At 43.0% G+C, this 27,946-nt stretch overlaps 1 protein-coding gene across 1 annotated transcript; it reads right to left on the bottom strand.

The window, feature by feature from the left end:
* On the bottom strand, positions 1–25,572 carry LOC112248653 (phosphatidate cytidylyltransferase 2-like). The gene is made up of 13 exons (XM_024417865.2): positions 25,338–25,572; positions 22,333–22,475; positions 21,779–21,875; positions 21,085–21,182; positions 20,436–20,575; positions 19,241–19,299; positions 11,678–11,760; positions 9,053–9,140; positions 8,818–8,886; positions 8,579–8,731; positions 7,814–7,933; positions 7,426–7,529; positions 1–2,688 (listed from the first exon to the last, which is right to left on the bottom strand). The coding sequence occupies exons 1-13, from the start codon at positions 25,401–25,403 to the stop codon at positions 2,565–2,567; spliced, it is 1,344 nt and encodes a 447-aa protein (XP_024273633.1). The 5' UTR covers positions 25,404–25,572; the 3' UTR covers positions 1–2,564.
* Between the last annotated feature and the right edge of the window lie 2,374 nt (positions 25,573–27,946).

Genomic DNA, 27,946 nt, shown 5'->3' with positions numbered 1-27,946 from the left:
TACAACCAAGGAGAAGAGCTTAACCATTTATGTTCATGTGACCACAAAAGCCCCTTGGTGGTGATCTCACAATGGCAACCAGGAGGAAATACATCAACAGCATCTGTAGCTTTACAATATATTCTTAGTTCATCTGGTGAGATTGATTATGAAATTGGTGTTACTACTGTTCTCGACCCACAGGAGGGGTGTGTAACCATGAGCACTATCTGTGAGCCTGGGGATGCACCCCAAATGGCACCCTATTCCCTTTATAGTCCACTACTTTTGACCAGGGCCCACAGTGCTCTGGTCAAAAGCAGTACAGTATATAGGGAATAGGCTGCCATTTGGGACACACTGCCAGAGTTTGTACTATCAGGCTGTGGTAGTGTGGTCTGAGAGGGAGCAGACTTGGCAGTGCAAAAATCGTTAGCATGAAATGCTAGCAAAGTGATTATGTGACTCCATTACTGTCCCATAGCTTTGGAAACTGTATACAGCATGATTCATTCACTCCACCAGCCTGGCACTTCCTATATAACACTCTATAACAGCTGAAAACAAGTGTGTCTGCCTCTTAGAAGATTAAAACATATTTTTTTTAAAGTATGGTGGTCATTTGTAACTATTCTTCAATTACAAAAGCTGATGTAAACATGGACGGTGTCCCATCTCACTCATTCCTATGAGAACCTCAACAATGGCCATCAGAGCCAGAAATACATGGCGCATATAGAGAGAAAGAGATACAGTATATATACACTGAACAAAAACGCAACATGTAAAGTGTTGGTCACATTTTTCATGAGCTGAAATAAATGATCCCATAAATGTTCCATATGCACAAAAAGCTTATTTTTCTCAAACTTTGTGCACTAATGTGTTTACATCGCTGTTAGTGATAATTTATCCACCTGACAGGTGTGGCATATCAAGAAGCTGATTAAACAGCATGATCATTACACAGATGCACCTTGTACTGGGGACAATATAAAGCCACTAAAATGTGCAGTTTTGTCAAACAACACAATTCCACAGACCCAGTTTTGATGGAGTGTGCAATTGGCATGCTGACTACAGGAATGTCCAACAGAGTAGTTGGCAGATAATTGAAGGTTAATTTCTATACCATAAGCCACCCTCCAACATCATTTTAGATCATTTGGCAGTACATCCAACCGGCCTCACAACCGCAGACCACGCCAGCCCAGGACCTCCACCTGTGGGAGCGTCTGTGTGGAAAAACACATTCTGATTGGCTGGACCTGGCTCCCCAGTGGGTGGGTCCTACAGTATGCCCTCCCATGGCTGCACCCCTACCCAGTCATGCAAAAACCATAGACTATGGCCTAATGAATTTTTATAAATTGACTGATTTCCTTCTATTAAGTGTAACTCAGTAAAATCTTTGAAAGTGTTAACTTCATATTTCTTTTCAAAACAGCTTTGGCTGTCATCCACCATGAACTGATCTTTGATAACGGAACTTGATTGGCAAATAAATAACCATTGCTAAAACCCTAACATATCAATCCCACACAAAAATAATCATTTTACATAAAACCTCTTACATTAAGGCAGACAACTGTGTAGTAAACTATCAGAAATGGCAATTAAATATTTTGTGAAATACCAACTAGTCTTCCTATACTATTCATTTGTCATTTTACAACTGTGTACTCCATCCAGTGCAGGAAACAGTTTGACCTTGACCTCCATTCCGTAACACTAATGACATACTCAATAATCCGGTCAAATCCCTAGTGGTGTTTTGTTCCTAATATAGACAGTCCACTTCCTCTAATGGTTCTACCCCCACATGACATCACACACACCATTTGGCTGGATGTGAACGAAGCTGCAGGTGAAGCATGAGTGGCTACAATGACACCCTTTATAGTGCACTACTTTTGACCAGGGAGCCAATAGGGCTCAGATCAAAAGTAGTGTAGTGTATAGGAAATAGAGTGCCATTTGGGAACCAGAGAGACACACACATATGCAGCATGACATATGCCATTAGCAGAGTGAATCTCTGCGGGGTAAAATGCACATAGACAAAACACAGATTTAATGGAAGATACCAATGTAAAAACTTAACCACCAATATTATAAATACAAACAATTATTACAACGAATGAAGTGAATAAAACAGGCAGGGTGACAGGATGAGGACAATACAGTGTGAGTATGTTGAGCAGTGCATTAAAACATATATGTATCATGAAATATTCTCACACACACTAAAGGTATAGAATATCCTGTATACGTGTGGAAATGTACATCTGACCTCATTGTGGTACACAAAGTGACATGACTGTTGTAGATAATATGGCTGACATGACTAAATAAACAGGTACAGTAACTCAGACAACCTGAAACACTGAAGGAAAACAGTTTAGGACACACTGTCAATGTACACATCCTCTGTCACACCCACACAAAATGGAATGACCCAAAGGCTGGAGTTATTTTCTCACACAAGCGCCACACTACTTCTCCCACATCTCCAGGGCTTTCTGGTGCCAGGGGGCTGCCCTCCCGGCCCCAGTAGGGTGACCCCGGCCCTGACCGTGGGGGTCCTAGGCTTCCTCCTCCAGCAGACCCCTCTCTGTCAGGTGGGTCTTAAGCGAGTTGAAGATGTGGAGCTGCTGGTCCAGGCGCAGGGCTAGAAGTTGCTGGACCACCTTGGCAGGGTTAGGGCCCCTGGAGACAGAAGATTACACAACGGATCACATACAGGGCAATATTTTGACAGCACAAAGGGGTCTCCAAGAAAGGCCTGGTTAGTCAAACTGGTTGAGGCTGCAGCTCATGTCTCTATACAATAGCAGATCCACTGGGAGAGAATCACAAATTATAAACTGGGTGGCTGGAGCCCTGAATGCTAATTGGTTGACATCCGTGGTATATCAGACCATATAGCACAGGTATGAAAACCTTTATTTTTACTGTTTTATTTGTATTTATTAAGGCAGCACCTACTCTTTCTGGGGTCCAGCTAAATTAAGGAAGTTCATAAAATTTAAAAAACATTACAATAAATTCACACACTGTGCCATCAGGCCCCTACTTCACCACTACCACATATATACAGTACAAAATCCATGTGTACGTGTCTATGTTTGTGTTGCTTCACAGTCCCCTCTGTTCCAGAAGGTGTTTTTGAAATTTTTTTATCTGTTAAAAAAAGAAATAAAAAAATCTAATTTTACTGCTTGTATGAGTTACTTGATGTGGAATAGAGTTCCATGTAGCCATGGCCCTATTTAGTACTGTGCGCCTTCCATAGTCTGTTCTGGACTTGGGGACTGTGAAGAGACCTCTTGTGGCATGTCTTGTGGGGTATGCATGGGTGTCCGAGCTGTGCGCCAGTAGTTCCAACGATGGTAACCAGTTTATAATAGCAATAAGGCACCTCGGGGGAGTTTGATATGGCATTCAGAAAGTATTCAGACTCCTTGACTTTTTCCACATGTTGTTACATTAACGCCATATTCAAAAACTAAAAACAATTCTACCCCCATAATGACAAAGCAAAAACTGGTTATACATTTTTGCAAATGTATTAAAACATAAAAAAACTGAAATATCACATTTACATAAGTATTCAGACCCTTTACTCAGTACTTTGTTGAAGCACCTTTGGCAGCGATTACAGCCTCGAGTCGTCTTAGGTATGATGCTACAAGCTTGACAGACCTGGATTTGGAGAGTTTCTCCCATTCTTCTCTGCAGATCCTCTCTGTCAGGTTGGATGGGGAGCGTTGCTGCACAGCTTTTTTCAGGTCTCTCCAGAGATATTTGATCGGGTTCAATTCCGGGCTCTGACTGGGCCCCTCAAGGACATTGAGACTTGTCCCAAAGCCACACCTGCATTGTCTTGGCTGTGTGCTTAGAGTCATTGTCCTGTTAGAAGGTGAACCTTCCAGTCTCAGGTCCTGAGCAGGTTTTCATCAAGGATCTCTCTGTACTTTGTTCTGTTCATCTTTCTCTCAATCCTGACTAGTTTCCCAATCCCTGCCGCTGAAAAACATTCCCACAGCATAATGCTGCCACCACCACACTTCATTGTAGGGATGGTGTCAGGTTTTCTCCAGACGTGACGCTTGGCATTCCGGTCAAAAAGTTCAATCTTGGTTTCAACAGACCAGAGAATCTTGCTTCTCATGCCTTTTGACAAACTCCAAGCGGGCTGTCATGTGCCTTATACTAAAGAGTGGCTTCCATCTTGCCACTACCATAAAGGCCTGATTGAGGAACTCTGGAGCTCAGAGTGGACATCTGGTTCTTGGTCAATTCCCTAATGAAAGCCCTTCTCACCCGATTGCTCAGTTTGGCCGGGCGACCAGTACTAAGAAGAGTCTTGGTGGTTCCAAACCTCTTCCATTTAAGAATGATGGAGGCCACTGTGTTCTTGGGGAGCATATACCACACCCCCTCGCGCCGTATTACTTATTTTTATTTTTTAATTTTTTATTTCACCTTTATTTAACCAGGTAGGCTAGTTGAGAACAAGTTCTCATTTGCAACTGCGACCTGGCCAAGATAAAGCATAGCAGTGTGAGCAGACAGCAGAGTTACACATGGAATAAACAATTAACAAGTCAATAACACAGTAGAAAACAAAGGGGGGAGTCTATATACAATGTGTGCGCAAAGGCATGAGGAGGTAGGCGAATAATTACAATTTTGCAGATTAACACTGGAGTGATAAATGATCAGATGGTCATGTACAGGTAGAGATATTGGTGTGCAAAAGAGCAGAAAAGTAAATAAATAAAAACAGTATGGGGATGAGCTAGGTGAAAATGGGTAGGCTATTTACCAATAGACTATGTACAGCTGCAGCGATCGGTTAGCTGCTCAGATAGCAGATGTTTGAAGTTGGTGAGGGAGATAAGTCTCCAACTTCAGTGATTTTTGCAATTCGTTCCAGTCACAGGCAGCAGAGTACTGGAACGAAAGGCGGCCAAATGAGGTGTTGGCTTTAGGGATGATCAGTGAGATACACCTGCTGGAGCGCGTGCTACGGATGGGTGTTGCCATCGTGACCAGTGAACTGAGATAAGGCGGAGCTTTACCTAGCATGGACTTGTAGATGACCTGGAGCCAGTGGGTCTGGCGACGAATATGTAACGAGGGCCAGCCGACTAGAGCATACAGGTCGCAGTGGTGGGTGGTATAAGGTGCTTTAGTGACAAAACGGATGGCACTGTGATAGACTGCATCCAGTTTGCTGAGTAGCGTGTTGGAAGCCATTTTGTAGATGACATCGCCGAAGTCGAGGATCGGTAGGATAGTCAGTTTTACTAGGGTAAGCTTGGCGGCGTGAGTGAAGGAGGCTTTGTTGCGGAATAGAAAGCCGACTCTTGATTTGATTTTCGATTGGAGATGTTTGATATGAGTCTGGAAGGAGAGTTTGCAGTCTAGCCAGACACCTAGGTACTTATAGATGTCCACATATTCAAGGTCGGAACCATCCAGGGTGGTGATGCTAGTCGGGCATGCGGGTGCAGGCAGTGATCGGTTGAAAAGCATGCATTTGGTTTTACTAGCGTTTAAGAGCAGTTGGAGGCCACAGAGGGAGTGTTGTATGGCATTGAAGCTTGTTTGGAGGTTAGATAGCACAGTGTCCAATGACGGGCCGAAAGTATATAGAATGGTGTCGTCTGCGTAGAGGTGGATCAGGGAATCGCCCGCAGCAAGAGCAACATCATTGATATATACAGAGAAAAGAGTCGGCCCGAGAATTGAACCCTGTGGCACCCCCATAGAGACTGCCAGAGGACCGGACAGCATGCCCTCCGATTTGACACACTGAACTCTGTCTGCAAAGTAATTGGTGAACCAGGCAAGGCAGTCATCCGAAAAACCGAGGCTACTGAGTCTGCCGGGTACAGCGGAGGTAAGCCCAGGCACTGGGTGATGATGAGAGAGGTTGTATCTCTGGACATGCTGGTTGTAATGGGTGAGGTCACCGCATGTGTGGGAGGTGGGACAAAGGAGTTATCAGGGGTATGAAGAGTAGAACTAGGGGCTCCATTGTGAACTAGAACAATGATAACTAACCTGAGCAACAGTATACAAGGCATATTGACATTTGAGAGAGACATACAGCAAGGCATACAGTAATCACAGGTGTTGAATTGGGAAAGCTAGCTAAAACAGTAGGTGAGACAACAGCTAATCAGCTAGCACAACAACAGCAGGTAAAATGGCGTTGACTAGGCAACGGGGCTGACAGATAAAACATAAACAAGCAGAATGGAGTACCGTGATTAATGGACAGTCCAGAGTGCATCAGCTATGTAGCCAAGAAATCAGTGTCCAGGGGGCAGCGGTGGATGGGGCAGGGAAGCTGGACTGGCGAGTGTTATCCAGGTTGAAAAAAAGTTAACAATGACTAAATAGCTTGTAGCTAGTTAGCTGGTTAGCTTCTGGAGGTTCTTGAGTGCGTTCTAAAAATTAAAAATAATAGCGATTCCGTATCACATTGGGTGAGGCAGGTTTCCGGAAAGGTATAAACAGATTAAAAATCAAGAAGAGATAGAAAGTAAATATGGGTCCGGTGAGTGTTTGGGACGCAGCGATTCAGACGGTTAGCAGGCCTGTGCTAACAAGCTAACAGTTCGTAGGCCCGGGCTAAACAAGGTAGCAGTTAGCGGACCGGGGCTAGACAAGCTAGCAGGCCGAGTTTAGCAAGCAGGGAGATAGCGAGGGCTAGAGAGTTGGCCTTTGGGGGACGTCGCGATGGGGTGAGTCTGTTTATTCCTCTTCATGCGGTGACATCGATAGACCGGTCGTGGGCCCGGGTATTGTAGCCCAGGAGTATGCTACGGTGGTAGTACAGGTGCGCTGGCCGGGCTAGCTTCACGCTAAGTGGGTGGAAGCGCTAGCCAGGAGTAATCATCCGGGGTTGCGGTTTAGCTAGATAGCTAGTTGTGAAGATCCAGCTGAAAAATGTTCCGTTTGCGGTGGGAATCCGGGGATGAAAAATAAATAGGTCCGTTATGCTCTGGTTAGAGTCGCGTTGTTCGAGCTGGCGAGAGCTTTCCGAGCTAAAGGTTAGCTTAGCTGATGACCGGTTAGCTGAAGACCGCTAGCATAGCTGGTGGTTAGCTGGCTAGCTTCAGTTGAGGGGTTCCGGTTCCGAAGTAAATATAAATACTTTAGGAAAAATAGCTACATTGGGTGAGGCGGGTTGCAGGAGAGTATTTGGAAGCTTAGGTTTAGCAAAATGTTTTTGAAGAGATATGCGAAGAAAAATATGTAAAAAACGAAAAATAGACGATATATACAAGGGACACGACGAGACAGGACGACTTACTGCTACGCCATCTTGGATCTTACTTAAATATAATTCTATATGTTTTCACCTGTTAACACATCAGCATTGTACGCCAAAGCAGTTAATAAGCCTGTGGTGTTCTAGCTAGTTACCTGATGAAGCTGGCGATGTAGACGTTGACGAACGTAGCCATGAGGTACTGGCAGTCGAAGCGGTCCATGATGCCACCGTGGCCGGGAATTGTGTTGGCAAAGTCCTGGAATAACAGGCCAGACGGACATGGTGACATCAGGGCAATAGTGCATCAGAGCAGAGGACAACATAACACACAGCTGGTGCACTGCAGAGACCCTTTGCTCAAGCAAAGTCAAAAGTAAGGCAATGCAGAGACTGCGTGAAACTGCAGTGGATCACAAACTACGGTGAAACAACCAAGTGGTTCCGGAAGCATAGGTCATGAGCACGGCCAACTAAGGCTACGCAATTCTAGTGAGTCCACCGGGCCCAGTGATAACAGTGGTGAGGTGTTCTGACAGTCACCTTGATCTTGAAGGCCCTCTTGAAGCCGCTGGCAAAGAAGCCTCCGAAAGGTCCCATGAGGGAGGCAAAGGCAGACAGGGAGATGCTGTGAATCTGGAATGGGTAGAGGCGCAGTGTGGGCTGGAGACAGAGAGAGAAGAGAGACGTTAAACTGGTCTCACATATGGTCAAACAGTTTAATAGGACAAACAAAATAGGACAAATAAGGAGACATTTAAGGACAAGGAAGGGACACTGTTTTGAAGGCCCTCAGATCAATGTATTGAGTCTGGGTCTCAACTTACTGTTGGGAGTTAGAATAGTAGAATGCATAAAGTGCCATTTCAAAATGTGGTTGTGTATCAACAGTTTCTCTCTTGTCATGTCGGTCACTGATAGCCGACATGGGCTGAGTGACTAACATTTTTTCAGATTGGTAATTTAGTCTAGAGGCCAGCTTTCTAAACTCGTAGTAATCAAGGTCAAATGAAAGCCTGTGGGGCCACCATTGATTTTGTTAGTCAGTCTCACTCAGATATCATATTAAAAACTGCAAATCTCCTCTCTGCCCAATAGCAAAATGTGTATAATTGGAGCAAACTAGCTTTAAAACAGCAACATTCTCTCTCCACCCCATGGCAAAAATGTGTAGACTTGCACAAAATTCACTCTAAAAATGTTTTTTTTTATTTTTTTAATTTTAAAACATTCTCTCTGGGGCACCTTAGACCAGACAGCGATCATAAGCAGAGACCAGCCAATCAGACCGAGAGAGAACAGACTCACCCATCCAGTGAGGGACTCGAGGGCGGCAGGCAGGGCATAGTCCTGCAGCTGGAACAGGTCAGAGGGTTCACAGTCCACCTCAAAACTGTTACGGTCGCTGTTAAACTCCACCGGACACACAAAGAAGCTGTAGCCCGCCATCACATAGGACAACTGGATAGAGCAGGAGAAAGGGAGTAAGATAAGACTAATAGACATTTAAAAACAAACTTTTGCACTTAGTTATGGCAATTTCTTACCAGGATCCCAAACACAACAGTCGAAAAGAATCCACCAATGAAGCCCTCCCAGGTTTTCTTAGGAGACAGCTGCACGGAACACAGTCACGTTAACACATTAAAGAGTGTTCAAAGGTATCCCTTTGGCAAAATGCCACAAGCCTTGGAAGATGCAACATACCCATGACATATTCATAGGATCGCTACGTTGCCTGTTGACCATAGCTGTGTGACTGACAGTGCCAGTCTTGCTAACCTTAATGAGTGGAGTACGTCCAAAGAAGAAGCCAAACATGTAGGCCATGATGTCATTGCAGATCACACAGGAGATGGGCACGATGAACCTAGACAGAGAAGGAGAGAGGAACTGGTATCAACAACTGGGGCATATTCAATGGAGTGTTGTACGTTGTGCATAGAGCAGACAACTATTTACTCTACAAGAGACAGAGCATGTCTCTTCTACACAGTTCATTTCCCTGAATGTTCTGTAACAAGCCCCTGCCATGGCGCAATTACATCAGCTTATAGTATTTTTCACTCTGCAGTCGGCTCTCCCACTAGAGGTCTTCACGGATCCACCGTACCCGAATAACCGAGAACTGGCCTGGGACCCGAGCGGGTCCGGATCCAGAATTCTAAATAAATGTCATGGATCTGGATCGGATCTGATATGATTGTCACTGGTATGTGTAAATTGGACTGACCGTACAGATCTGAACGCGACTGCTGCAGTAGAGAAATGTTATAATGTATGCTGCTGCTATTGCTTTTCATGAGAGTGGAGGGTGGCGCGTGTTGCCGTCCAATCACAAAGCGGTCAATAGGCTACAGTCATAGATCCACCGTGCGTGGCGAAAGTTAGGAGATATCTAATCAATGGAAGACGGAATTAAAATGACAGAATTCAATGTTAAAGGAGGAGGATAGGCTACAATGACGAAAAGCCAACCGGTAGGCTGCTACTTTATATTCTGAATTAAGTTATTTGTAACGGTAGGATGAGATGGTGCATGAACTGCAACCTCAATTAGCCTAACGTCAGCTAGCTTAACTAACTTCTCCCGGTTTGATGCTACTATAGTGCGAGTCGGCTTGTTGCAGTCTCCTCTCTCCATGCCTGCTCCCCAGGATCACTCACAGTACAGCCTCTCCCCAGCATGCTTAGAGCCGCACCTCTCTCGTCGCTCCCTCCTCACAGACTTTATTAGCTCCGGAACTTCTTATGGATAGGCGTTCAGTCAACAGGACAGTTGTAAATCATGTAGCGCCATGTGTCATGATCGCACATTTTAGAGAAACAACAAATGTCGGTACATAGAAGTGTCTTATATCGGCTGAAAGCTTAAATTCTTGTTAATATAACTGCACTGTCCAATTTACAGTAGCTATTACTGCGGAAAAAAACGCCATGCTATTGTTTGAGAGCTCCTAACAACAAAACACTTTTCACGTGATAGGTTTGATAAATTCACCTCCGAGAGTGAAATGTGTACTTAAATCAGAGCAAGATTTCAGAATGTATCATCCCAAGGGTCCCAGAGATAAGTGTCATTTTGTTAGATACAATCCTTTTTCATATCCTAAAAAAGGTCCATATAGCATGGATGACCAATTTTGTATTTCCACTCGTTCAATTTGCAAAGGAATCTGTGAAAATCTAACCCGAAATGTTGTTTCAACCAGTCAAATTACCTTTGTATTTATTTCTGAGAGATCCTAGAACCTGACTTCACTATGTCATTAGGAGTGTAGTATATCCTATAGGACACCATATTTGGTCAGAGAGCGATGCCTTCATGGCGTGCCGATGACACCGGCGTTCTTCACTTGATTGACTGTAAACTTTGTCAAATAAGCACCAATCGGTTCAAACACAGCTAGCTAGATAGCCAATGAGCTGGGCTTCACAGGAGTATGCGACAGCAACCTTGTGCGAGAGCAAGCCTTTCCTTTTGGACAAAAACTGCAAGAATATGGAGAGTTATGAAGTTATGAAAACGGGGTGTTTTGCAAATGCTGAACTTACAATATGGCTACTAATACTGGAAAAGCTAAATCAAAGTATACAGATTTGACGGTATTCTTGCAGAAGAATGTAATATAAATGTGTCCTTCACAATTTTCCAAAATGTACCTGGGTGACTTCACACTAAATGTCATGTAGCTTGCTCATACTTCAAGTTATCAGTCTGAAACTTGGCACATACACTGCTGCCCCCTTGTGGACACCATCGGAATTCTGATGGCTAGATTTGGGACCTTTCTGTTGCATTTCAAAGATGGTGGTAGAAAAAGGCTTTTTTTTTTCCTTTGTATTTTCTTCTACCAGATCTATTGTGTTATATTCTCGTACATTCAATTCACATTTACACAAACTTCAATGCGTTTCCTTTCAAATGGTACCAAGAATATGCATATCCTTGCTTCAGGGCCTGAGCAGGCAGTTCGATTTGGGCGAAAACTTTATAAAAAAAAAAAAGAAAAGAAAAAAGGGGGGCTATCCCTATAAAATTGCTTAAAACATGCATTTTCTACTGTTCCATCACTCAGATGCGATTGGACCAGGTCTGGATCCGACCAGGTCTGTTCAGGAACGGGCCCGTGAAGACCTCTACCTCCCACTTTACAGAACGGAAAGAGTGGGCTGAGTGAAAACACTCCCATGTATTAACCTCTGGGTATGTCCCAAATGACACCCTAGTCCCTATATAGCCCATTTTAGACGCAACCACTGAATTTGCCCTCCCATACAGTGGAAACCAACTAGTGGTCAGAGATCTGATTAGCATTGCTGTTTACAATAGTTATGTTCTCTGTGTGCCATGTGTTGTGGGCTGTGTGTGCGCATGTGAGAGGAAGAGACAGGGACATTCCTTACCAGATCATTCCCTCAAACAGGTTGTGGATGATGAGGTGGGACTGGGTCACAACGATCAGCAGAGTTACGTGAGTCCAGCCAAACTGTCAGGTAGGAAAAACAGAATTACACACACACACACACACACACACATATATATACACACATATATATAAGGTCATGTAGTATAGGATCTCTATAGAAAAGTGATATTAAGGAACCCAAAAGTTGGAATAAAATGATTCAATTACTGTGGTATTTACACATTGGCCACATCTCTGCTTATTTCTAAGTGTTAATGACGTGAATGACATTTGGCAGAGCAATCCTTACTTATAGGCGTGTCATCATTGCTCTGTGGTCTTTGCAACAACACAAACATATCCTAGAACCACTCACATTCAAATCTGGACCTCGAAGCCAGTTTCACTGCTTAAACCCCCCCTCCCATTCTTGTCCACTAATGAGTCTGATTTAGACCTGGGACACCAGGTGGGTGCAATTAATTATCAGGTAGAATAGAAAACCAGCAGTACTCTGGACCTCATCTGACCCTAATGGTCATCTATGAATGTTTGAACATCTTGCCCATGTTCTGTTATAATCTCCACCCCGCACAGCCAGAAGAGGACTGGCCACCCCTCATAGCCTGGTTCCTCTAGGTTTTGTCCTTTCTAGGGATTTTTTCCTAGCCACCGTGCTTCTACATCTGCATTGCTTGCCGTTTGAGGTTTTAGGCTGGGTTTCTGTACAGCACTTTGTGACATTGGCTGATGTAAAATGGGCTTTATAAATAAATGTGATTGGGTAGAATTTAAATACCGCTGTAGACGAAGTCCTCAGGCCAGTCAGTGTGTGGCAGTTTAGCTTCAATGCAGTGTTTAGAGCTCACTCCCTATCACTGATTGATGTGTTACTGCAGTGTACAGTGCATTCGGAAAGTATTCAGACCCCTTAACTTTTTCCACATTTTGTTATATTACAGCCTTATTCTAAAATTGATTAAATACATTGTTTTCCTCATCAATCTACACACAAGGACAGAGCGAAAACAGGTTTAGAAATGTTTGCAAATAAAAAATACCTTATTTACATAAGTACTCAGACCCTTTGCTATGAAACTCATATTTGAGCTCTACAACTTGGAGTCCACCTGTGGTAAATTCAATTGATTGGATATGAATTGGGAAGGCACATACACCGGTCTATAGAAGGTCCCACAGTTGACAGTGCACGTCAGACCAAAAACCAAGCCATCAGGTCGAAGGAATTGTCCGTAGAGCTCAGAGACAGGATTCTGTCAGAGCACAGATTTGGGGAAGGGTAGCAAAACACATCTGCAGTTTTGAAGGTCCCCAAGAACACAGTCTTCTCCATCATTCTTAAAATAGAAGTTTGGAACCACCAAGACTCTTTCTAGAGCTGGCCGCCCGGCCAAACTGAGCAATCGAGGGAGAAGGACCTTGGTCAGGAACGTGACGAAGATCCCTATAGTCACTGACAGAGCTCCAGTTGCTCTGTAGAGATGGGAAAACCTTCCAGAACGACAACCATCGCTGCAGCACTCCACCAATTCAGGCATTTATGGTAAATTGGCCAGACGGAAGCCACTCCAAAAAGGCACCTAAAGGACACTGGACCATGAGAAACAAGATTCTCTGGTCTGATGAACCCAAGATTGAATGCTTTGTCCTGAATGCCAAAGGTCACACCTGGAGGAAAACTGGCACCATCCCTATGGTGAAGCAAAGTGGTGGCAGCATCATGCTGTATGGATGGTTTTCAGTGGCAGTGCCTAGGAAAATAGTCAGGATCAAGGGAAAGATGAACGGAACAAAGTACAGAGAGATCCTTGATGAAAACCTGCTCCAGAGCACTCAGGACCTCAGATTTGGGCAAAAGGTGTACCTTCCAACAAGACAACGACACTAAGCACACAACCAAGACAACACATTAGTGGCTTCGGGACAAGTCTCCAAATTACCTGAAAATAGCTATGCAGCGATGCTCCCCATTCAACATTTGTATTTATTAATGGATCCCCATTACTCTTCCTGTGGTCCAGCAAAATGTAGGCAGTTTATACAATTTTAAAAAGCATTACAATACATTCACAGATTTCCCAACACACCATGTCCCCTCAGGCACCTACTCCACCACTAATCTACAGCACAAAATCCATGTGTACGTGTGTGTATAGCGGGTGTGTTATCGTGTGAGTGTATGCATGTGTCTGTTCCTATGTTGGTGTGGAATCACGGTCCCCGCTGTTCCATAAGGTGTATTTTTATCTTATATCAAAATTTTACTGCTGGCATCATCAGTTACTTGAAGAGACCTCGTGGCATGTCTTGTGGGGTATGTATGGGTAGCCGAGCTGAGCGCCAGTAGTTCAGACAGCTCGGTGTACTCAACATGTCAATACCGCTCATAAATACAAGTAGTGATGAAGTCAATCTCTCCACTTTGAGCCAGGAGAGATTGACATGCATATTATTAGATCTCGGTGTACGTCCAAAGACCAGCCGTGCTGCCTTGTTCTGAGCTAATTGCACTTTTCCTAAGTCCCTTTTTGTGGAACCTGACCACACGACTGAACAGCTGTTCAGGTGTGACAAAACTAGAGCCTGTAGGACCTGCCTTGTTGATAGTGCTGTTAAGAAGGTAGGGCAGCGCTTTATTTCGGACAGACTTCTCCCCATCTTTTAGCTACTGTTGTATCAATATGTTTTGACCATGACAGTATACAATCCAGGGTTACTCTAAGCAGTTTAGTCACCTCAACTTGCTTAATTTCCACGTTTTATTACAAGATTTAGTTGAGGATTAGGGTTTAGTGAATGATTTGTTCCAAATTGTATTTACTACTTACAATGCTTTTAGAAATAAATTAAATTACTTTAACTTCCCTCTAAGACTGGGGGCACACACTTTATAGTAAGTAGGCTTAAATTGAACATATGGCAAATAGGAGTGGCAATATCGTCCGCTATTATCCTCAGTAATTTTCCATCTAAGTTGTCAGACCTCGGTGGCTTGTCATTGTTGATAGACAATGACTTTACGGAATTCAAAATTACAATGCTTGTCTTTCAGAATTTGTTCAGATATACTTGGATTTGTAGTGTCAGTGTTTGTTGCTGGCATGTCATCCCTAAGTTTGCTAATCTTGCCTATGAAAAAAATCATTGAAGTAGTTGGCGATATCAGTTGGTTTTGTGATGAATGAGCCATCTGAGTCAATGAATGATGGAGCTGAGTTTGCCTTTTTTCTCCGAAATGTAATTTAAGGTGCTCCAAAGCTTTTTACTATCATTCTTTGTTATTTCTTTGTTTCATAGTGTAGTTCTTTTTATTCAGTTAAGTCACATGCTTTTGCAATTTGCTTGCCATTTTGTTTGAACAGCCAGCTTATTTGCCATTCCTTTTACCTCTTCCCTCAACCATACAAATGTTCAATACTTCAACAATCCAAGGGGATTTAAGTTGTTTTCACTGACATTTTCTTAATGGGTGCATGCTTAGTAGTTACTGAAATAAACAATTTCATAAATGTGTCAAGTGCAGCGTCTGTTTGCTCCTCATTACACACCACGGACCAACAAATATTTACATCAACATAGGAATCACTACAAAACGTATTGTATGACATCTTATACACTATATTAGGCCCAGCATGATAAACTTTGGTTTTCCTAGATATGGCTACTATATTATGATCACTACAGCCAGTGGATCTGGATACTGCTTTCAAGCACATTTCTGGTTCATAGGCACATGATTACAGTATACAATAGCTGTAGGATCTGCAGAGACATTCAGGGCAGTTAGAGGGACATAAATTAGGTTAGTTACATTGTATCTACCAACGCCCCTGGTGTAATGTACATTTGCTGAAGAATTATGGCAATTCTGCGTCACAAATGGTAGGGATTAGCTGAGCTGGGCTTGGGTCATTGACTCAACACAGCCTTATAACGCTGTGAAAGGATAAAGGAACCCAAATGATTTGGGTGGATCCCATCCTCCTTATAAAATGTGTTTTGTTTCCAAAAGGTATTGAAATTGTCAGAAGTTACACTCACTGAGCTGCAATAATCACATAGCCAGTTGTGAGGAGAAAGAATCCTGCTAAAGCATTCAATGCCACGATTGAGAGGGCACAGGTCCAGATATGATGGATCTTTTGTTAGTGTCTAGCAGAGTCAATCAGCTCTTTTAAAATCCAGTTTCAACTGTTCAGAACTGCCGTTCATAATGTCATTAAAAACCCACATTGACTACGATAGAGTCGATTTCCATGTCCTGACGTAGTACATTCGGGAGCAGCTTAGTAATGTAATTTACTTGAGCTCCGGGATAGGACATTGTTTTTGCACCAGGAGCGGTCACATTTCTTACCATGGAGCTGCCCAAAAATCAGAGCTGGCGAGAAGGACGAGGAAATCTGCCCACTCTCACGGTTCACAGGAGTCGGAAAACCTTTTATGGACGGGCGAGAGGCAGGATAACTTGAGCCCGTTGCAGGCGTCTGACAGATGGAGAAGCCCCGTTCGATCCAGAGCAGGGCTGAAGGTTGTCGACATCGTAGTAGTAGGCACTGCGGCCGCAGACACAGGCACCCGAAGCGATGAAAGTGCAGGAAGCTCAGGCTCCAGGAGAGCGAAACCATTCCTTGTTTGAATCCACTCTGGGCCTCTAGTTGGGAGTTTTAACTGCTTTGCGGGAGGCCGCGGTCTTCGACTTCCACGGCTTGTGACATGTGACCATCGTTGATTGCCTTGCTCCTCTTGCTGTGTTCCTTCAACTGAATGGGGAGCTCCGGGCAACACCGGCAAGTCGGATAACGACAAACAAGGAATCCAACAAGCGTGAACGCCATCCAGCCACCGGCTTAGAAAATGTACACATTCCACTCTGCGTTTTCCCAGTTTCTTACGAAGGCTGGCGACCTGCGTGATCAAGGAAGCAATTGCTGCATTGGAACTATGAGTGATCCGGATTGTCCCAAAACAAAGCATAGTAGATACAGCTCCTACAGCGCTGAAACCATTCATTTATTTCTCCAGACAAAAAAGGGCTCCATTGCAAAACTCATTTAGTACCAACTTCGTTAGCTTGATGGCTAGCAGCTTAGCATCTATCAAGCAGGCTTCAACCTTTGTTAAGCAGAATTCTGGGACAAGACATAGCGGTCCTAGCTGTTAAAAGCTAACCGAGTCTCGGAATCCAAGCAGAGCTTGAGAGGATTTACAGAGAAGAATGTGAGAAACCCTCCAAAAATAGGTGTGCCAAGCTTGTAGCATTATACCCAAGAAGATTTGAGGCTGTAATCGCTGCCAAAGGTGCTTCAACAAAGTACTGAGTAAAGGGTCTGAATACTTGTGTAAATGTGATAGTTATTTTTTTAATATATATTTGCAAACATTTCTAAACAAATAACTGGTTTTGCTTTGTCATTATAGGGTAGACAGGGTAGCCTAGTGGTTAGAGAGCTGGACTAGTAACCGAAAGGTTCTGCCCCTGAACAGGCAGTTAACCCACTGTTCCTAGGCAGTCATTGAAAATAAGAATTTGTTCTTAACTGACTTGCCTAGTTAAATAAAGGTAAAAATAAAATAAAAAAGATTGATGTTTTAATCCATTTAGAATAAGGCTGTAACGTAACAAAATGTTGAACAAGTCAAGGGGTCTGAATACTTTCCGAATGCACTGTGTTTCCTTGCAGCGCTCAGCTCTTTCACCGCCTTACATGGTCAAGCCAGAGCTCAGAACACAAAGCCTCGAGCTGTGTGTGTGAGAGAGACAAAGGCAGCAGATGAAGTGCCTTCAGAAAGTATTCACCCACCTTTTTTCCTCATTTTGTTGTGTAACGAAGTGGGATTCAAATGTATTTAATTGTCATTCTTTGTCAACGATCTACACAAAAAACAAACGTCTAAGTGGAAGAAAAACGCAAATATATCTTCACTAGATAACTATTCAACCCCCTGAGTCAATACATATTAGAATCACCTTTGGCAGCAATTACAGCTGAGAGTCTTTCTGGGTAAGTCTAAGAGATCTCCACACCTGGATTGTGAAACATTTGGCGAGCAAAATTCTTCAAGCTCTGTCAAATTGGTTGCCGATCATTGCTAGACAACCATTTTTTTTAGGTCTTTCCATACATTTTCAAGCAGAGTTAAGTCAAAACTAACTTGGTCTGTGATTAGCATCATTCAGTTTCCTATTTCCAGTCCTTAATGATTACAAGCATACCCTTAACATGATGCAGCCACGACTATGCTTGAAAATAGTGGTACTCAGTAATGTGTTGTATTGGATTTGCACCAAACATAAGACTTTGTATTCAGGACAAAATGTGAAATGCTTTGCCACATTTTTTGCAGTATTACTTTAGTGCCTTGTTGTAAACAGGAAGCATGTTTTGAAATATGTTTTATTCCGTACATGTTTCCTTTTCACTCTGTCAATTAGGTTAGTATTGTGGTCATTTAACTAACTGTTTTAGAGTCCCCATTGGCCGCGTCTCGAGTGGCGCAGCAGTCCAAGGCAAAAACCATAGAAATCACAGGAGTATAACAAAGTCATAAAACAGCAAATTAAAAACATTGACAGGTCAAGGAATCAGCCTCAACTATTTATTAAACACCAATCAGGGCAAGTTATTCCAGTTTAAAAGTATTTTGTAAGGTGCTCCAAACCGATGGAACAGAGTACATAAAAGCCCTTTTACCAAATTCAGTTTGGACATTTGGAACAGTTAGCAGGATTAAAGTCCTGAGAACGAAGAGAGTACCACCACATTTCTGGAGAATAAAAAGGTCCCCATAAAATGGTAGTAAACCCAAAATGGCTTTGTAAATAAAAGTATACCATTGACTACAAGTGACTACAAGTGACTAGTGAAGACCAGCCAAGCCTGGTATATAAAGTGCAGTGGTGCGTAATGGTTTTACAGTTTAAAATAAATCTCACTGCTCCATGGTAAAGGGTGTCAATTGATCTCAAACACTGAGCAGAAGCAATTATATATAAAATATCACCATAAGTCTAGTATAGGGATAAATGTAGCTGATACTAGCCGCCTCCTGACTCAAGACATTTCAGCTTTTAATTAGTACAATTTTCTAAAAACAATTCCACTTTGACATTATGGGGTAATGTGTGTAAGCCAGCGAAAAAAATTAGATAAATTAAATACATTTTAAATTCAGGTTGTAACAACAAAATGTGGAGAAAGTCTAGGGGTATGAATACTTTCTGAAGTTACAGTAGATCTGGGGTTCCCAAAAATGTTCCCTCAGGCCCCCCTTACAGCATTGGGGAACCTTGTGCATTCTGCTATTACAACTTTCAACAGTAAGTTGAAAGTAGGAATGTGGTGGAGAGAAGAACCCTTACTGTGGATGAGGCCCTGGTCTTATGTCCTGGAACGGACCCAGAACACTGTTGGAGGGCTTACACGTTTTTAGGCCGGGCCACATCAATAACATAATAGTAGCCAAGAGGAAGAAGGCTCATATAATACAGAACACACAAACACTATGCCCAGTACACTACACATGCATACAAACTCACCATGTAGAACTGCAGGCGATAGTGTTTCTTCACCAGGCTCAGCACAAACATGCAGAAACCTGCAAAAAAAACAAAGAAGAGGGGAAACAAGTCAACAAAGCATTTGTGTCACCCTGTTTTTAGTAGTTATTGTCATTCTTTGCTTTCAAACTGAGGACCGGTAACTGCATCCTTGTATATCATCCTGAAAACTCAATCTTCAGTGACGCATAAATGCCAATTTGGTTCTGTTTTCCGAGGTTAAAAGCCTGCCAAAGTCAGTAACAGATAAAAAGACAATCACGTGAATGTGCAGCATCGAACTCTTCATTTCTTACAGTTCCAAGAATTCTATTCTTGCCCAAAGCACAGTAAGAAGACAGCCTTCTGAGTAAGAGGCTTTTACTGAATCAAACAAATTAGATCAAGCCAATGTGACTATAATCCAGTTAGGACAACTTGGACATCTGAATATTGGATGGCAAGACATCCATCCAATTCACATTATTTGGTTAGATGGGCTTCATCAGAGAAGAACAAAGCTAGCCTGGTCCCAGATCCGTGTGTGCAGTCTTGCCAACTTTATGGTCATTGTGGCGGCCACGTCACAAACAGATCTGGGACCAGGCTAGAACAAAGCACACAGTGTTCTGCTAGTGTATCTTTATAGAACTAGCTGACCCTGTGAGCTCATTCTATATTATCTGGCAGTGGGGAGATGTCCCGATTACCTTAAAAGCCTTTTCCTATCAGCATTTCCACAGTAAACGACCTGGCCTGGTTTTAATATGTACCCAAAGGGAGGAGTGAATGAAGGAGGGGTGGGTATTTACTTTCCTCTCACCTTGAGGCACGGAGTCGAGGTGTGATCATGCAGTCTAAAACAGCCGTTAGCAAGTCAAGTGCTGCCTGTCTACCACATCCTGCTGCCATTAACTGCCATACTGCTGCACCAACTGACTGAAAGCGGGAGGAGCAAGTGAAGCACAGTGGATCTTCCGTTTGAGACTTGTACCAAACCCGTAGTCAGGTAAAAACTGATAGAAATTGCAGAAGCTCCAATAGTGACTAAAGCAACACTAAAAGTTGAAGAAGACTGCCCGTCTCCCTCCCTCCTGTCTCACTCAATACTCCCTGAAAGCATATATCCATATATCCTGCCTGGCCAGATCAGTGATCAGGAAGGAAAACACAAGAACTTGAGCCACAGCCTCACCAGTGAGGTACATGGCAAAGGAGATGAGGCGGTGGTATTTGCTGAGGATGCGCAACGGCTCCTCCCTCTGCACCAGATTAGAGAAGTAGTCCGTCACCGTCTCGCCGTAGAAGAAATAGTTCACACACAGTAGGAAGTACCTGAGGGGGAGGATGAGGAGGGGAAGGAGGTAGGGGAGGTCAGAACTGTTGCAACACAGAACACAGATCAACTGCACTATGCACTCCAGTCTAGAAAAGTCTGGTGTAAAGGCGAACTTTGGGGTTTGCATGCATCTGAAGCCATTAAGGGACATTATGGGTTCAATATTTACATCAATAATGTTAAGAGCTTTTCACAACATAGTGCAATGTGAATGGCAGGAGACCACAATCATACTACAAATACCATCCCCACTACGTTGGTTAAAAAACTACACTTCTATATACTCAATTTGATCAGCTAACAAACATGATATAGTCTATCTGCTGATTGGTTTAATAAGCTAGATAAACACTAAAGTGGGTAAACATTACCAAGACCAACCAATCTCAGGAAGTCTGCAATGAAATAAAACATGCAATTCATTATTTTGGGTGGCCAAATGGTTAGTTGCAGTTTAACCTTAAACACAGACATAGAACTGTGTGTGTGTGTGTGTGTGTCTCACCAGCTCAACGTTCTGAACCAGGGCAGGTGGTAGGAGTGGTACACACTGTAACCGATGTGGATGATTTCTTGGAAGCATTTGATCTGCACACACAGCACCTGGGCAAAGACAGATAATCCAATATTACTGCAAATATACAACAGGTCTGTAATAAATTACTGAGGTTTGCTGATGACTGTCTGAGTGTTGGTATCATCTACATGGAATTCCCCTACCACACATTTGATATCGCTCTGACAACAGCATCTGGTCTGTGTATGATTCCTCATTGCTCAAAACCATCTAATTTAATCATACACATTTGGACATGTCTTGTGCTATGACCATTTAGAGTTTTTTTGTGTTCTCGATTTAGTTCCTGCAGTGTCTGGAATATGGCTGCATGCTTTCTCCTTCCCAACAAGCCCAACAGACCATTAAAGCAGAGCAAAGAAAAGCATGTTATTTCCACTGACTTACACTCTGAACCTGAAACTATTAAAGGAAAGACCCAATTAAATCCCTCACCCAACGCTTTGTTTCTGCAGATCTGTAAGGTGTGTTAACAACATGGTAGAAGCGCCACCGATGTACTGCTTTTACCTATCCTGAACCTACTGATCTGGAAACGGCAAGGAGCGGGGTAGGGAGCGATTTGGGATCGGCTAACAAACTGGACTGACAGAAGGCTTAGGGAGGGAGGAGGAGCACTCACAATCAGCATGAGCACCATGGGGCCCAGGTAGATGATGAAGAAGAAGAAGGAGATCATGGCCAGAGTCAGGATCCCTCGCACCCACCAGTTCTTCCATCTGAGAACACACAGTTAATACCCGTATGCGGTGTTTAATAGATTGTGAAATTAACACAGTGAAATGAAGAGGGGAACAATAAGCATCCAAAATATTTGTTGACCAACACATTCCTAAAGAATGTCAATACAGGCCGACACAGATCAATAGGAGTTCTATTGAGTATTTCAGGTGCGGTTTCATAAGCATTCAATTATCCATGACTGAACAGCAGGATGTTGTTAGGAAGGAGGAGCAAACAGAAGACAGTACAAAAAAAATGCTAGGCTTCGTGTGTCCCAAATGGCACCCTATTCCCTATAAAGTGGCACTACTTTTAACCCGAACCCTGTGGGACTCAGGCACCGTGTGTTGTGAAACTATGATCTTTCCCTTGCTCTAAACAATTCCCAAACTGGATGTTGAGATTACCATGAGAAGATCGTAAATAGAAATCTGTTACTTTGGTAGTGTTTACCGTGAGGACAGTCCAGACAGGGCTTTGTTGAGGACTTCGGGGGTGTCATCAGCAGGGACAGGCACCCCCGGGGGTCCTGTATCAGGCTTGCTCTCACTGTCAGACGCCCCATCCTTCTCTGCTTTCCCCTCACTCTCAGATCCCTAGAGAGAGACAGACAGACGGGGAGAGAGTGAGTCAGACAATGTAAATAAACACAGCTAGCTACCTATGAGGAATGCTCTCCCACTTCCTTTCTAGCTCTATTTTTTTGGTCAATGAATAAAAACATTGCAAGGAATCTTGTAGAGCTTTCCTGATTTGGTGTTAGGATATTCTGCATGATAAATGTAGGTCTGATAGCGACAGAGAAATCAATATATTTCAGTGTCTGTCTGCCCCTTGATGCTCAGAGCTTTTGTTGTGAAACTGCATTAATCTGGATGACCCTCTACTTTTCCGTGGTAACAGTCACCAAAATGTGTTATCAGGAGACAGCAGACTGCTGTAAAGTCCTCCTTGTCGCTCCCCCCTGGGCGCTACCAAAGTAACACTTTTGTCTAACCTCCTAATAACACAACAGATAGCTGTTAGCCTACACTATTTCTATCTTGGTTGCAAACACACACACACAGCAGTAGTCATCAAGCTGATGGATCCTCCAGGCTCGCTGGTTTCCATGGAGACCATATCAAGTCAGTCAGGATGCCTTGGTTAAAAATAGCCCCTCCTTTCACACAAACAACACTCCCGCTACTGAAGAGACCATTTTCATGCTTCCTGTGTAGGAAAGAGTACCACTACACTCTTCCCCGTTTCACATCAGAATCAAAAGATTTATTCAACCATGTTAAGTAAGTAATGTAGGCCTATGCTATTTCTACCTTGTCTTTTGACTCCTGTCAATCATGCAAGCTTAGGCCTACTCTTCTAAATTTGACTCATATGGTTTCAACAACAACAAAATTAAGGGTGCAGATGACAGACAAATTGTTTTCCATGGAAAGTTGCATCTGCAGTCAGGGAACTCCTACAGTGACATATGACTACACCGAACCATAGACAGCACAGCACCACAGCTCTATACCACTAGCACAACACAGCTGCATGAGGCCTGCCTGACAGTTGTTAACACTATCCTTCTCTTCAGCAGTCAAACCCAGATTGGGGGTAATGTCAATTACTGATCAAAAACCACAATGCAAGGCCCTATGCCAAGCCACCCAGGACTACATTCTACTGAAGCAGGAATGCAAGGCGAAGTGTAGGGACACTGGAAATCTAATAAAGCCCCAAAGTGGAACTGTGTCAAATTAGAGAACAGGCAATACACACCAAAGCTGGACACTATCTATTTTTATTAGAACTTATGAACACCCTTGACTTTAACATATAACTAATGTTTCTTTCTTCAAAAGAGCCCAGAACTGGCATCAAATCACATTTTATTTGTCACATGCGCCAAATACAACAGGTGTAGACCTTACAGTCAAATGCTTACTTACAAGCCCTTAATCAACAATGCAGTTCAGAAAATATATATATTAAAAAATGAAACAAATAATTAAAGAGCAGCAGTAAAATAACAATGAAGAGGCCATATACAGGGGGTACCGGTACAGAGTCAATGTGCGGGGGCACCGGTTAGTTGAGTTATTAAAGTGACTTATGTATAGACTTATACATAGATAATAACAGAGTAGCGGCAGCGTAAAGGGGGGCAATGCAAATAGTCTGGGTAGCCATTTGATTAGATGTTCAGCAGTCTTATGGCTTTGGGGTAGAAGCTGTTTAGAAGCCTCTTGGACCTAGACTTGGCGCTCCGGTACCGCTTGCCATACAGTAGCAGAGAGAACAGTTTATGACTAGGATGGCTGGAGTCTGACATTTTTTAGGGCCTTCCTCTGACACCGCCTGGTATAGAGTTCCTGGATGGCAGGAAGCTTGGCCCCAGAAATGTACTGGGCCGTACGCACTACCCTCTGTAGTGCCTTGCGGTCGGAGGCCAAGCAGTTTCCTGGTTGCTCTCGATGGTGCAGCTGTAGAACCTTTTGAGGATCTGATGACCCACGGCAAATCTTTTCAGTCTCCTGGGGGCGAATAGGTTTTGTTGTGCCCTCTTCACGACTGTCTTGGTGTGCTTGAACCATGTTAGTTTGTTGGTGCACACTAGCTAAGTTGAGGCAGTCGTGGAAGTCTATTTGTATGTGGCTACAAATGTGTATGTGGGTTGTCCTTCCTGCAGAGTTGATTGGCCTTTTCATTTCAGCCTAGCTAACTTATGAGTTGAAATCCAACACATACATTGGAAAAACTAGGCAGAGTTTATGACTAAATTGAAGGTCGTTCCACCTCAAAAAGGATTGACACCCACCATCAGATTGTTCTGAAATAGTTTCTGTTGATAGAAAGTAAACCGATAAGATTATCATTCCAGCAACATTATTTTGTTTAAATATAATTTGATCAAGTGCATTGATTTCTCAGAGATCAAATTATATTTAAACAAAATAATCTTGCGTGAATACTAATCGTACCTGTTTCTAACTACAGAAACGATTTCAGAACCATCTGAGATGGTGGGTGTTATGGCCTGCTGAAATGACATAGAACGATCTTCGATTTAATCAATTGAATACCTAACTTTAGCTGCCCTCTTTGACCTGGCAACACAGGCAAACGTTAACGTTAGATAAGATAGCTAAACAGCTAACCACTGAAGTAAACGAGTGCCTTTCATGTTAGAACTAATGTTAGCAGCAAAGCAGCATCCATATCATGTTAACATTTTATCTATGTTTTGATAGCAAGCTAGCGCAAATGTATTAATTGCAGACGTGGCTGGTCAACTAGCTAACTTGCATTTTACACTAGATATAGTTAACTAGCTAAAACATGTGCTATAATTACTATATCATAATGTGTGGAAGGGTCTCGCTGCATCATGTGCATGTAGCGGATGTTTCTCTTCCCTTGGCTAGCTAGCTAGCGGTCTGTCCAAACGGCAGTCCATAAACACTCCGTACCTTGTCTTCGGATTGTTGATGTTGTAGGTCGTTTTCCGTCGTTCCGCGGTGCCGTAGCTCTGTCATTTGTGCAACTCTTGTCCAGGCTACTACAGAGGAGTGTATGTTACGGCTTGCTAGCTATTTTATTACCTTTGCTAGCTTGCTAAATAACAAATACGCCCGTTTGGTTCGACAGAAATGATTATTTGCCCCAGATGATGCACGTTCCTTTCACTGCGTTGCCCCTCCCACAAAGTCGTTTCCCGAAGTTGCATTCTGTATCGCGACGTTTTGTAACGTTGCTTTGCAATTGGTGCGAAACACTCTTTAAAATCCACTTTCTCTTGTCTGTTCTAATCTAGACTTGAATGAATTCCAGAGTTGGTCTGCTGGTTGTGGTTTTTGGGTTGCGTATTTCATATACATTAATGTATATATCACTCTGCTGGTAGTGGGTTAATTTATATCTAATCTATCCCGGCTGACCTTGGAGGCATTTTGAAAATGATATATTTTTGTTTTGCAATTGGAATTTTTCACGCTATGTGGCAGCAAAGGCCCACAAATGTATTGAATGAGTACTGTGTAAGTGTGCATGTGTGTGTGTGTGTGTGTGTGTGTGCCTCTCCCTCCCCAGGAGCACAGGGATGTGTTCAGCCCTGTGGCGTGATAGGGGCACAGAGCTGTATAAATAATTAATGGCTTCCTGCAGAGTCAGAGTGAAGGGAGAGCAGCACTGCAGACAAAACATAATTCTACGTTTTTAAGCTTCCCAGGGCGTTTCCCCTCTTTTCTCCTCTTAATAGTCAATGTGTCATCTATGTGTCATCCACAGAGCTTCAAAGTCTGAAAAGTAGGCTAATAAATAACTACAATTTCTACAAAAACATCCGTGCTCATGTGAAATAGGTCTACTGTGAAGTAATGTCTTTTGTTTGTTACTTCATTTGATTCTTGCGTAAGTCCATTGAGACCCCTCTCACCACTGTAGCCCATGCTGGAGCACAGCACTGAGATGTATGACTCATCAAATACCCCTGTAGTGCTGAAAGAGATAAACCAATCTATAGCGATACAGGTGTGCAGCATGTTACATTTCATTTTTGGATTATGACTGCAGTGTTGTGTATGTGATCTGTGGTATGTGGCGTTGCTTCCCCTGCAATTTGTGGCACCCGACTTTGCCCAGTCATGCTATATTACGTATTGGGTGCACGGTGGTGTGATGGCTTGCTCTACTGAATTTGGCTGGGATTCCTCAGGAGCTCCAACACGACTGCAGGGCTCTGGGACATCTGCAATGCAGAAGTCTATATAAATAGCGGTGGAGAAAGGGTGCCAGAGAAACTGAAAGAGAGGGGGTGAGAGAGAGAGTGTGAGAGAGAGAGAGAGAGAGAGAAAGAAAGAAAGAAAGAAAGAAAGAAAGAAAGAAAGAAAGAAAGAAAAGAGAGGAAGGGAGAGAGAGAGAGCAAGAGATAGAGAGAAAGAAAGAAAGAAAGAGTGAGGCTGAGAGGGTGTGAAAGAGGAGCCGCTGAATTGTGGATACATGAAAACAATTATTGTGCAGAAAAAGCAGAAACACTTGGAGGAACACATTTTTGCTGTAATTTTACCCTCAATTTGCCCATTTTCGTTTTTGACCTGCTGTTTTCTCCATCATCAATATGTTGCTAAAGAAAAGTTAAGAAAGCCCTTGGATGATTTGAGAAGCCAAAAAGCAGGACTCATCAGTGGATAAAACTGCCCTAAGGGGCAGACTGAAAGACTGTTAAGTTGGTAACTTCGCTTAGATATAATCAGCTTCACCTGCCACATGTGCTAATGAATTCTGTAGTACAGGAGTATGCAAAAACCACAACTAAGCCCAATAAGAGATTGTATTTGAAAATAACAATAATTTAATACCTTGATTACATTAAGACACGATCACATATGTCTATTTGTGAGACTACTTGGTAACAGATTTCCTAAATGTAAGTAATTATTTTAGCTGAATTCCTGGTGGTTTTACAGTCTTTTTTACTTTGGGGGGGCGGCATAAAAAAAAAAAACCTGCAGGGCCGCTGTTGCGGCCCATTGTAACGCTTGTCTTTGTCCTCCTCAGGCGAGGAGTAAGAAATGTCAGACCAATGAGCAGCGTGGTAGGTGTCCATATTGTATTTAATACGAATACTGAACACTTGAACAAAAACAATAAAAAGACAAAAACGAACAGTCCTGAACGGTGAAGCAAAACACAGAACAGAAAATAATCACCCACAACTCAAAGGTGAAACCAGGCTACCTAAGTATGGTTCTCAATCAGGGACAACGATTGACAGCTGCCTCTGATTGAGAACCATACCAGGCCAAACACAGAAATCCCAAATGATAGAAAAAAGAACATAGACTGCCCACCCCAACTCCTGCCCTGACCATGCTAAAACAAAGACAAAACAAAGGTCAGAATGTGACACCCATGATGTAACACTGTTCCTGGATGCAGAGGAGTCTTTTCTCTGATTAGCAGGATGTCTTGGTAAGCTCATTACCTTATTGTAATGTAGTGCCTTCGGAATGTATCCAGACCCCTTCACTTTTTCCACATTTTGTTACGTTACAGTCTTGTTCTAAAATGTATTCAATCT

Source organism: Oncorhynchus tshawytscha, linkage group LG04 (genome assembly GCF_018296145.1).
Source record: "Oncorhynchus tshawytscha isolate Ot180627B linkage group LG04, Otsh_v2.0, whole genome shotgun sequence".
Classification (NCBI taxonomy): Eukaryota; Metazoa; Chordata; class Actinopteri; order Salmoniformes; family Salmonidae; genus Oncorhynchus; species Oncorhynchus tshawytscha.
The sequence above is the reverse complement of the archived record's forward strand: the minus strand, read 5'-3'. Positions and strand labels throughout refer to the sequence as shown.